Here is a 12,709-nt window from a genome sequence, read left to right on the forward strand (position 1 = left end):
GAGAACTTTTGCATGAAAACCAAGAACAAGAGTAGATAGATGTCTGGGAAGAAAATGCATCTCCAGGGTGTTCTGACTTTATGGTCTCAGTCCAAGATTTTCAGCCCTTACAGCTGCACTGAGGAATTTAATATTCCATTTTGTTTGTAGTTAAACAGTGACACCAAGTAAAAGAAAATTTTCATGCAACTATTAATTTGTTTTCCAGGAATTAATTTAGTTTCTGTCTGGACCAAGTAATGAAACTGCGCAGCAAATTAAAGTTGTTCTTTGCAATATTAAATAGGAACAACGCAAACTAAAAAGACCAGATTGATTCATGCAGATCGTCTCTGGATACTTTGTTTGCCATGTATTTTTCATTAATGTGACTAAAATTTGTCTTAGTTTTCTAACTTAAGAGCTTAAAAATACATTCACAGTCAACAGGAATGTTGAGACTCATGGCAAAGCGAGGTGGACACTGTCTTCCCCATGCTGTTTGCATTGAGTACTTTCTGTGTTCATTTTTAATGTTCAGCCTTCTTCTGTGACTTTCACTCTTGTGATGTGTAATGAAATAAATAATATAAAAGACTTTCTCCTCTGTAGCTCTTCAGAGAGGTTCTTCCATTATTCTCTGCCATAGTTACATCAGTACTCCGGTATCTGCTGGGTAGGAAAGAGCAGGCAGAGCACCAGAAGTGAGCTGTCAAGTGTCCAGCACTGCCATGACCACAGCCTGCATACCAGCAGGCTGACACCGCTGCAGGAGCAGCCAGGCCAGTGTGGTTTAAGGCTAGCCCAGTTCTGACTTCAAAAACCTCAGCTGACAGGCAAAACCTGTATGGACATATGAGACTCACTGCATCCATCAGTCAGAGGTCTTGTTCATACCTTAGAAATGAAAGCTGAAATCTGCCGTTACTGGTTTAAGACAGACCCAACTGTTTTGGTATTGGTTGTAATGATTTAATTCTATCACTGAGAGGGAAGGGATCTTGCTTCCCTTGCAGTGCACCCGAGGAGAGAGCATGGAACCTGGTAGCACTCGATGGTCTGCACTGGCCTGGTTAGCTGGGTTTGGAGAAGGCCTTCAGTGTGGTTCTGAGAGGAGAGACAGCTTACAACAGTCTTCTTAAAGGTGTCCAACACCAAACTTGGCATTTCCCTTTCCTGCACCCATGGCAGCATCAGTCACTAGACCTGGGCAAACACTGAAGTGCATTTTCAGCACAAAGTCTGCTTTGATGTGTTTAACATAAGCGATCATGTTAATAATTTTGTTATATAATCATGGCTCTATTTGCAGACAAATGTCTTGCATTTTTAGAGGTTATTTTATGCTGTACATAATTCTTTGTCAGAGAAGCATTTGATCCCTGGCCGAGTTCAGATTGAAACTTCCCAGAGGAATAATACAAATCTGCATTTCCATATATATTAATAAACTATTAATACTTGCAGCAACTCACATAATACTCAGTTTTGAACTGAGATAGAGCTCATTATCAGTATAATGTGGAGCACAGTCTTACCTGTCAGAAATAATGGAGACCTACACAGTTGCTTTCACTCTGTGTCTGTAGTCATTGCTGCACAGCGCATTATGTGTAAATCTTTGTCAGCTTGTTGTGCTGTAGTAGGACACATGCTAGCCCCAGCCAGTTCCAATAGCTGTGAGCAGGAGGAGTACATAAATAAATCCTTTCATTCTGTCTGGGTTCATGATGCAACACTGTGCCTTGCACAAGCCCAAATGGACCTCCAGGATGCTGCTGCCTGAGGGTAGGGGATGCCGGGTTTGAAACCTGCCGTCCTGCTTTGGAACTTGTTCTCAGGGAGTCAGTCTGGAGTTACTCCTTTCCCTTTACACACAGGGGTTTTGGTCTGCATTGCTGGCATCCCACTGTGTTGTGCTGGTGTGAACTGGTCAGACTCAGCTGGAAAACACCTGCAATTCCTATACTGGGAATTGCTACCAGGGTGAGGAACAAGTCTAAGCCTTTTGTGATCCTGGTCAGTGACCAGGGCCCAGGACCAAAGATTAGAGGCTAGTCTTCTTCAGCTTGTGGTTTACAGTGCTTAACCAGCAGCTGAGCCTTGGCTCCTACATTCAAAGACAAATGGATCCTCTTTCAAATGTGCCCGAAAACAGGAAAACAGTGCCCTGTTGTTTTTGCCTGGTAGCTGAGCAGAGGCTGTAGGAAAGCAAGACCAGATCCATTCCAGCTGAGATGATGATCATCAGCAGGTTCTGTTCCCATCTGTACCTGCAACCTCTCTGACCTGGCCAGAGGGTCTTTGTTCTGGAGAAAGTGTAGGAAATAGGTGAGGGTTTCATCCATCTTGAAATTCAGTAAAGAATGAAAAAAGGAGGAGGGGGAAGGAAAAGGAAGGGTTTAATTGTTTAATAAGACAGTGCATTTAGATACCAGGCATATGTTTTATAAGTTTTAATTTCTGGAATAATGCAGTTCTGTGAATTCTTAGGAAAAGGATGAAATGTATCACCTCAGAGGGATTTGTGAAAGTCCATCCAGAACAGAACCTGGCTTATAGTGGATGCTTCAACCACCCTCATGCAGCAGTGAAGTAAATGCAGTAATTAAATAGTGTAAACTGTCAAGAATTGTGACACTGGAGACATGGCAAACTGAAATTTTCTTTGTTAAACATGATTATCCAATGGATTTAAGAAAGGAAGCAGATTCCCCACCTGCATTCTTCAGCATGTTAGGATAGTAATCTTCTTTAAATAATATGACAGGCTCTTTCTGCAGTCCAGCGTCAGAGGATTATATTACATTCAGAACAATTTATGAAAGATTAGTAGAGGCATAGTTAATCATTCAAACTAGCTACAGGTTTTTCAGAAATTTTCAAATTAATGAGTCCTACCTTTTGATCTTTCTGGCTGCAAATCCCTTTAGAATTGGTGCCAATTAGGATTTAGTACCAACTTGGTTATGAACACGGACCAGTGTGCGCCTATGTGTGGCATGTGTGTGTGCACACATTTACGAGTGTGGGTCGGTGTCAGTGCCCCTGGAAAGTGGCACGTGGTCAGTTAGACCTGTTCTGTTGTCAAATTCTGTTTTTAAATCATCTCCACTTGGAGAGGAAATGGAATAAGAAAGCAGGGAGAGTAATAAGCAAACAAAGGTTCTGCTTTATCATGCACAAAGCTGTATATTGCTCATTGCCAGTCTGATGCTTTTAGGGCAATTAGATACAGCTCATGTTTTACCTACAGTGAAGATGGGGACAGTATCAGGAAATGAGGTGACCTTGCTTACTCTTCACACTTTTGAGAAATGTTCCTGTGTTTTAAAAAAGGAAATGTGTTCCAGCACCAAATAAACTGCACCAGCCCAAGGCAACATCAAGTAATAAACTTTCAGAGAAGAACACTGACCTAGCCTAAAGCTTCCCTCTGTGTGAAGGGGAAACAGGAGCTAATTAGAGCTTTCTGATACTTCACAGTTCTTGTCACTGACATTTCCATGTGCCCACAGTGGTAGCATTTCAAACCTCCTCGCAAAGATGCCCACATTGACCTGTGTGTGTTGCTGAGTTTCTTTACGTAGTCACTGGGTTGCCGGGATTGAAATGTGCTGTTGGTTTGCGGTATAAACACCAGTAAGAGCTGTTTTTCAGAACTTATAAGCATGAGTGGAACAGGAATAATACTGAATTCTCAGTCAAGCCACCCACAGAAAAATGCAGTGTTTGGTGTGGTAGCACTTGTTTCAACTGAACTTTCCTTCTTTACTTGTGTCTGAATGACTGGAGGTTATTTTCTTCCTGGTGTCCCAGAGTCCTCAGCCTTTTCATGTGCTATGCTTATAATTTACTAGTCTGAAACTGCTTGTGTTGCAGATTTATGTGGATTAGATGTGATGCTGAGTTTCCTATATCCAGGTAACTTTTAGAACATTTCTTCTTTACCATTCTTTAGTCTCAAGGGAAAAGATTGATTGGATGCCATGAGCCTTGTTTCCCAAGCTACATGAGCATCTGTAGTCAAAGATGGGTGTCAGGGAGTGTAGATCCAATACACCATGCTGTATTTCTAAAGTGTTATTCTTTGCCCTACTCACAGGCTCCTGTTTTCCTGAAAACTCAGTTCTGACTTTCAATGTTTGAAAATTGTTAAGTGGAAAATTTCTATGAAACCTGACAAAAGCTTTTCTTGATTTCTTCTTGTGAAATTCTGAGTGCATAGCAGTGTATCTGTGTCAGTTGTTGGCAGCTTATGTTGAAAAATAGACTTTTCTAGTAGTCACCTTCTTTTCAGAGAAGAGCATTGCTTATTTGCAAATTCAAAAGCATGATCTGTTTGTCACAGGCAGAACTGAGACCCTGGTTCCAGGTATGATTCAGGCAAATGAGGACCTTTTACTTATATTTGTATTTTCTCTTACAGCATAGGTGGAGAAGTAGCAAGAGGAAATGAAGGCAGCTACGTGGGGAAACATTTCCGCATGGGATTTATGACAATGCCTGCTCCTCAGGACAGACTGCCACACCCCTGCTCCAGTGGCTTCACTGTCAGATCCCAGTCTCTTCATTCTGTTGGAGGAACTGATGATGAAAGCAGCAGCTCTCGAAAGCAGCCGCCTCCAAAACCGAAGAGAGACCCCAACACCAAACTGAGCACCTCGTCTGAAACAGTCAACACTGGAACAACAAGCAAAAGTGGGAAACTACCAGACAGGACTGAAGGTAAACACTGTAATTGTTTGGAAGAAAAGGGGGTTGGTGAAACAGTCTTAAGATTATCCTGTTGCACTTCAGAATTACCTGTATGTTTCCCTTTTGTGTAACAGTGCTAACACAGGTATCATAGACCACTCATGTCTAAATGTTGGACCAACTATCCGACTCCTCTGGATAGTTTTGCCTTTGACATTTATCACAGAATTGCATCACTGAGGTGGTCTGCATGAATACTGGAGAATGAGTTGAATCTATTCAAAGTGAAGGGGAAAAGAGATTGCTGTCGGTTGGAATGTAGGCAGATGTTATCTGCCCACCAGCCAAGGACCACTGACCATATCATTAGCATGGTGCAAAGCGCAGCTCTGGAAAGGGTTCTCCTCAACAAAGGAGTGAAGAACAGAAATTAATGAAAAGAATACTGCATGGCCCCGTGACTCCACAGCAAGGAAGTATCATCCAACAGTAAAATTTTTAGCCAGGATGATATAATGGATTACCCAAAGATTCTGTTTGTGTCTGAGTTTACATTTTCTCTTCCCATTCCCCCCAGTTACATTTCAGCCAGTGCAGCATTCAGAAGAGAATTAACAAATGATTTTAGTAAGGATATTGCTTTCTAACTCTGCACTGCTAAAGATGAGCCAACACTGTAGGGATCATCTCCTTCCTTTTTTCCATGCTGTAAATACATTCTGTGCAACAGTAGGACCAGCTGTACTCTCTCCTAGGAGAGATCAGGATGACTCTGCTTCACAGTGTGAACTGTGGGAAGGAACCCATAAGGACAAATGGTTTTGATTAGTGCTGGTGTCTTCCACTGCTGTGTTATCTTTCAGTTTTGACACCCAAGGCAGCACATTGTCCTCCTTGTGTGTATCCCTTTGCTTGGCGTTGTGGCCAGCAATACTTGTTATAGCTACATTCATGCTATGACCCCTTTCAAGCAAATCTGAATTTAAAAAGTTATCAATGATAACAAAGATGCCAATGAATGTGTAAATCATGGTGACACATATGTCTATGATTGTGAAGCTGAACAAAGCTGTGGATTTATTTATGCTCTTGGTAGTTTTTTTGCATATGACATTTTTCATTGCTTCTATAGCTTGTCTTTTTCAGAGACCATGACATCAACTCCACGCAGACTAACATGATAAATGCAAGCATTAAATAGCTGTTCTTAACCAGAGTAGTTTTCCACAATTTTACTGGACCAAAGCCTACACAGAAACCATTTAACTCTGAGATTTAAATTCTCATATCAGAAAGTCTTCCAAATTTCATTTTAATATCAGAAGAAAATTCATGGTACAAACATCTTGGTTTGATATGCTCTGAGGTGAAATGCAGGAGTTCTTGATTTACTCAAAACTTCTTTTAAAAAATTATAGTGTTTTAAAGTATTTTTATAATTCTTTAATATATTTCTTAGGACTCTTTCTCCCTGAATCTGCCCAACCAGAATCACCAAGACTAGATAAAGTTTGTTTTGCAGACAGTGTAGTAGGAAAGGATTTAATGTTTTCTAACTTGTTTAATGGCTATTCCTGCAAGCGTGCATTGAGTCACACAGTACACGGTGCTGTTCAGAATAACTGACCTCTGCACTGTCTCTAGGATGATAAGGAATGGAGTCTGCTTTGCAGCTAATTGGCCTAAAAGCATCGAGCAAGCGAACTTGACAAACTTGAAGTAGCAATAATAGCAATGATAATTGAAATATAGCTGAGTATTTTGCCAGCCTCACAGAAGTTATGGCAGGCCCCTTAAGCAGCCTTTGTCCTCACAGAACTAGGTTTTCTTCAACATTATTGTCATTCTGGAAGGTTCTGAAAACTTTTTTTCCTTTCCCTCATCTCCTTCTGCCATCTGACATTTGAGTCCAAGGAAGGAATACACAATTTTGTCCCTTCTGACAGATTTCAAGCTTTGAAATTGGTTGAAATTTCTGTTTCCAAAGACACTTTTCCTCCTCTGCTCCATGCATGTTGAGCTTGATCCATCCCATCACATGAGGTTGTGAGTGACATGTGTGGTACTGTAGCCTTGTTCACTCTGGTTCATCTGTATGACAATGGTACTGTACCAGAGTCCAAGTATTGCAGAGCACCTTGGATTCTCATCATTGTAATCAAGAGCTGAATATTCATAGCAAGATCTCTGGAAAGAACTGATGAATGAGTAATACTCCATCACTAGCATAAAAGATAATGCCTAAATGTTACCTTTCAGTCTGAATAAATGCCTTCATGGAACATTAAGAATCTCTATGATGTTTAATTTATGACATGTATTATGTTCATTCTGCTTCTTTGCATGTAGAGCAGCAATGGACATTTTCAGGCTAAAATGAAGACGTTCCTTGAGGTTTTCAATTGATAGAACCCTTTAATCACACTGTTGTTTTTGTGTGTTCAGAATGCCTGCCCTGGTCCTGTGCATACTGGGGTTTCACCAAAGAGTTTAATACATAGAAAGATTAGGTTGTAGGTTTTTTAGTTTGGTTTGGGTTTTTTTTAAGGGAGCAGTTAATTTTTTAACACAGATATATTCAAGGGTGGTACAATATGGTGTTTAGATGAACAGACTGGATTTCTAAGATGTTTTGCTCTCACTAGGAGAGGCTTTGTTATCACCTGTACGCTCCAAGGTAAAGTTTGTTTTGATGAATTTTTACAGTAATCTGGATAATATAGGAATGTTTATATAAAAACATACATTGATGAGAACCTCCAAAGATGAGCAGAACAGATGGAAGTCAAAGTTCATTACCTGCAGTATTGATCAATACAAATATTAGACAAGCTTGGTCACTGAAAGTGGAATTATTACTGTTGCTCTAAAGTTAATTTCCAGCAAATTTAGTATCTGAAATTCTGCTCAGAGAATCCTGTGAAACTCTGATTGTAATAGTCTTGTTTTCTGTGGGCCATTGGTTATGTTTTTTACCTATGCAGCAGTTCTCATTCTAGTATCAAACTTTGAATTCATGATATTGTAAGTCTGCCTCTTCCTAATTTCAGGTGAGAAACGCCATAGGTTACAATATTCATGTTGTCTTTTGCATGTCCTTGAAAGCTCATGTCCAAGAACAGGCAGGTTTAACTTTCAGTCACTGTTGTCTATATTGTAACCAAATATTTGTATATGCGTGTGTCTCACACATTTGCATGTACTTGTGGTATTTGCAGACTGAATGACTCCAGCGTTTTCTAGGAACTATAGAAAAAAATGATGAAAACACCTATTGTTTCTCCATCAATTACCATGGAATCTCTACAAAGGAGTTGTCACAAAATTGTTCCCAGCTTAAGTTTTTTATGGCTGTGCAGAATAATTCTGACTATAATGTCTATTGTCTGACCCTATGGCTACTTTGCAGAGGAATTTGCTACATTTTCTAGACAAACAGGGACTGCCTCATCACCCATTTTTATTAAACATGTTTACCTTTTGCTTTTTGATAGTGATCCTGTTTATACAAATAAAAGCAGAAACTGATAGTAACTGATACTCTTTTTGATTATGGTGAAATCAAAATATTGAATCCATCCCATCATAATATCTGCCACAACATTAGATTGGTTTGAATATGTCTGACTTTACTGCAGAAGGTGCAGGAGAAATTTGGTCAGGAGCTTGAAGGACCTTTTCTTCCTGAAGCACAAATAGCACCAGTGCACCCACACTGGTTCTGTGCACTCTTCCTGTGAATACTCTGGCTCCCATATTTGTGGGAGTGTGAGAATCTTCCCTTAAGTTGCAGTGACACGTATTGGCCCTGTCTCGATGTGCAGCAGCGTGGCAGCACTGGGGTTTGTTTCGTTCATCCCAGCCTACCTTGGCTCTGCCTGGAAGAGCCCTCTCCAGCCTGAAGGCATCCTTCTCCTTAACTTGACTTTAGCTTTGTTGCTGTGTTTCCACACTTTGTGTCCCTTCTTGTGCTTTAATATTCCATTTTTTTACTCTTCTGGCTGCCTCTCATATGCACCCACTGAACGCCTTCCACCCAATGCATTTCTCCTCCGTGACAGATTTCTAGAAAGTGTTTTTTAAAAATGTGGGTTGTCTCTTCTTCAGAGTTTTCAAACTCTGGTAGGAACAGCAAACAAATGGAGCTGTGCCCCATGCATCACACGTTGGAAGTGAGAAGGGAACTGAAAAGGGTAATTTAAAATAACATTTCAGTGTGGAAGGCATATCTAATCTCGATCCTGAAAGGTTCTTTATTGAGAAAATGCAGGAGTGTAATTAATTGATTTATTTTCAGTGCCCGATCTCACAGAAAAAGGAAGTAATAAAAGAGTATAATTGGCTGATGTAACCAGCCTAAGGCAGTGTTTTTTGATATGATCACTGCATGTCTACAGGAAAGGTTTACAGATCTGCTGCAGTGCAAATAAAAATGAAATTATATTAGTGAACTGCATTTTGAAAGGGTTTTTTGTTAAAGTTCTGCTTAGTAGTATTGAGTCCTACATTATATAAAGAAATACACATGAAATATATAACTGAATTATAAAATTTAATTTATGTCTGTATAATATACACGTGTAATGGAGACCCAGGTTCTGTATACTTGCATGTACATACAAATATGTGCACGCAGATATCAGTTAAAACTCAGGGTGGCATTTTCAAAATGCTATTCATGGTTGTAATTCTGCTGCTGCCAATGCCAAAGGAAAACACCTCTCACCTCTGATGTGAGAAAATACTTGCAGGGGACCCACCTCTTGAACCCACTCAATTTGTTTAGTGTTTTCCTTCCAGATGTCTTGGGAAAGAAGATATCCTTGTTGCTGCTGCTTTCTAAGCCCTTGAAGTGAGCTCAGCAATTTCTAAAGGTGGGCAGCTTGTAAGGAAAATTTTTCTCAGGAGAAAAGCAATTACAGTAACTATAACTGGGCTTTCAGTCCAGCTGGTCTCTATCATAAATCTAGTTTTCTGTCAGCTAGACTGGTGGCTCTTCATAGTAAATTTGAGCTTTTGCCGCTCTCATTAAGCAGAGTTTGTATTAAAGGGATTTAACACTTTTGCTGGTTTTACATAGAGCTGGTTTCCTTTTGTTTCTTACCTTAGTGAATAACGTATTTAACTTGAACTTTGAAATAGTGTCCTCTGCAGTAACCATGACATGTCCTTCTTTATAGCCAGATCTTATTCCCAGATCTTTTCATCCATGCCTACCGAGGGAAGAATTCTCATTAATGAGCCCTGTTCAGACCTAACAGGTCAAAAGGGACTGACAGATGAGTTCTGGTGGGTTGACCTGTGCGCAGTTTAAGATGCTCCTGCTCTGGGCTATGTGCTTGGCCTCGTGCTGACATGACAGCCCAGCACAATGCAGTGTTTTAGGGACGTGTCTGAGGCACGAGTGCTGCTGCACCCCGTGACAGGAGCAGTGGCAGAGGAGTGGGGAGGCAGGTCTGGCGAGCAGCATCCTGCTGTGCAGTCTGTCTGAGCCCTGTGCAGCGAGCACCAGACTCATGCCACGGCTCTTGCCATGAGCTCCCTCGCTGCGAGGGCTGCTTGTCACTGTGGCCTGCAGTGCTGCTGCAGTGCTGCTGCAGTGCCAGGACGTGGGCCTGGGAACAGGAAGGGCGGCATGGCAGAGCAGCACAAGGATGTGCTGCCTCCTGAGCTCCAGCTCCAGGACATCCTCCCAGGGCACGGCCCCTCGGCCAGGTGCTCAGTTTGAGCTACAGTGGGTCATTGTGCCTGAGGGGCCTCAGTGCTTGCATACTGTGCACTGTGTATTTTACAGCTCATTTTCCTCTCTCCTGCAGCCTGCACTGTGTTTTGAGCACAGCGTTTTCCCTGTGGAAGCTGCAGCTTGGTTCATATTAGCTACGTAGTTATAACGTGAGCTGGTATTGAACTGTGTGTAGAGCAATGTGTTTTCTTCCACATACCTTAATCTGACTGTTGAACTCAATGCTGTCTTACCCATAATTGTTTGTATGCTGCACTGTATCCCTTGCAGCCTGTGAGGCTCGAGAGAGCTTAGTTGGAATCTGTGCACATCGGGAGAAGGGCTGGCACTGATGAGGGGAAAAGTCAAAGCCAGCAAAGTCAGAAATCACAAGCCTTGCTGTCAGTAGAGTGGGGTGGAGCTGGCTTTCACTTACCACATCTGACCCCAGAGATGTGTGTGCCCAGTGTGTCCAGCTGGCGTGGGGATGCCTGTGGTGCCTTCAGCAGTGTTAGAGCCATGCAGCTCCTAAGGGAGCCTTGGCATGACTTTCCCTTTGCTCAGCCCTTCCCCTCGCTGCCTCCTGGCTGCCCCAGGGATCAGGAGGGTGGAGGACAGCACTGGCCTGACTGTGTCAGGACCCTGCCCAGCAGCTTGTTCCCACTGACCTGCATTCAAGCAGGTAGGACATGGCAAACATGTTGGTCTGTTCTCTAGCATCTAATAGCTTAGAGACTTTCAAAGGCTTTGCTTTTGGGGGTGTTGGTGGTGGGAATAGTTTTTCAGTACTTTGGGATTTAGTTTTCTCTGCTTTTGCTGAGATTTCAGTTTGCCCCTCCCCGCAATAAGTCAGTTTTCAGATTGCAGCTTCCAGAGCTGGTTTACTTCCCTGCATCACGTCCTTCAGCCCTTCATCTCTCCAGGTCTGTTTCCTCATCCCTCAGATAAGCAAGGGCGAGGGGAAAGGAGGGAATAAACATAGCAGCTCTTATAGCTGTTATAATAGCTTTCTGTGCAGAGCAATGAACACAATGTGATTTTTGGAGGGATTTATAAACAAGTTTTGAAGTCACAGAGGGAGTATGTTCTTACCCTCAAGGCACATATGCATACTCATTAACGTTAATGGAAGCTGCAAGCACTGAACAGAAAATAGAGCAGGCAGTGGTAAAAGACACGGAGCTCTGTTACCCACTGGGGAATCACACAGTGCCCAGGACTTGGCACTTGGTACTTTTGCTGTGTTCTGCTAGTCTATCCTGTGTACTTAGTGACTTTTTTTATTCTTCTTAATTTAACAAAGCTGCTTTATATATTCCTCCTCGCTCTTTTCATGATAAGATGTTGCTCATTTGCTGAGACTCTGCACCTGGGTTAAAAAAGCCCAAAATTAACTGTGCAGTTCCCCTGCAGTACTGCTATTGCTCAGTTCTCAAGGGTGATGGAAGCTGTGATGTTCTTGATAATGGAAAAGCCTTAATAATGTGAGTTCAGGGAGTGTTTTGCTGATTTACCAGATTAACTGCAAATGCAGCCAGTCCAGGAGGAGCTGCCTGCCCTCAGCTGAGGCCAGCAAGCTCTGCTAAACATTTGTGACTCCTGCTGTGAGCATGTGGGCTTTTCTGCACTCTCAGTTCTGAGCCCCAGTGCTCCAGGGCTCAGGAGAGTTTATAAGCCTAGTCACGACCCCAGCTCCAAGCTGCTGGTGAAATCACATCATTCTGCCCTGGAATTAGCTGGACCATCTCAGACCTAAGAGCAGTGCTGGCATAACACAGACATACTGTGTGGGAGATTTTCTCAGGCTGCTCTCCTCTGACTGTACAGGTCACTGTAGCCCCTGGACATGCCAAGAAGGCAAGGAAATGTGAACCACTTATTCATGCCTGAGATCTAGGACAGAGTATTAGCACAGGTTTCACACCATATGAAAGTCACTAGGCTGCTTTTAGAGCCAACCCACTCCTGGAAGTACTTCAGATGTGATCTTTGAGGTGTCTGAATCAATAATCTGCCAGAAAGACCAGAATGAAGAGGGAGTCTCTGAAGAAAGCTAAAGTGTGGGTGGTCTTGTTCACTGCATGGTAAATTTGCAGCCTTGATAGACCCTCTGTAACTGTAAGGTTATAATATCAATAAACCTATTCATTGTCAGCAGGTCACTGTAAGTCATCACATTTGTGACTTTGTTTCATTTTTTTTGTTTTGTTTATACCTCAGGGGACCGTAATACTGAAATATCATGAGCTGAAATACTATGAAATACTAGATTCTTGCATTATTTTGCTTCACTGAATGGCTCTGAAGTCA

General features: G+C 42.0%; 1 protein-coding gene across 4 annotated transcripts in view; it reads left to right on the forward strand.

The window, feature by feature from the left end:
• Positions 1-12,709, forward strand: part of NYAP2 (neuronal tyrosine-phosphorylated phosphoinositide-3-kinase adaptor 2) — a 136,279-nt gene that overhangs the window by 57,071 nt on the left and 66,499 nt on the right. For 3 of the 4 annotated variants that reach the window (XM_040074244.2, XM_040074243.2, XM_040074245.2), the window contains one exon: positions 4,409-4,707. In XM_040074244.2, coding sequence (XP_039930178.1) covers positions 4,409-4,707 — 299 coding nt within the window. The remainder of the gene's footprint in view (positions 1-4,408; positions 4,708-12,709) is intronic. The other variant, XM_040074246.2, reaches the window with a different exon arrangement.

Source organism: Hirundo rustica, chromosome 10 (assembly GCF_015227805.2).
Source record: "Hirundo rustica isolate bHirRus1 chromosome 10, bHirRus1.pri.v3, whole genome shotgun sequence".
NCBI classification, from domain to species: domain Eukaryota; kingdom Metazoa; phylum Chordata; class Aves; order Passeriformes; family Hirundinidae; genus Hirundo; species Hirundo rustica.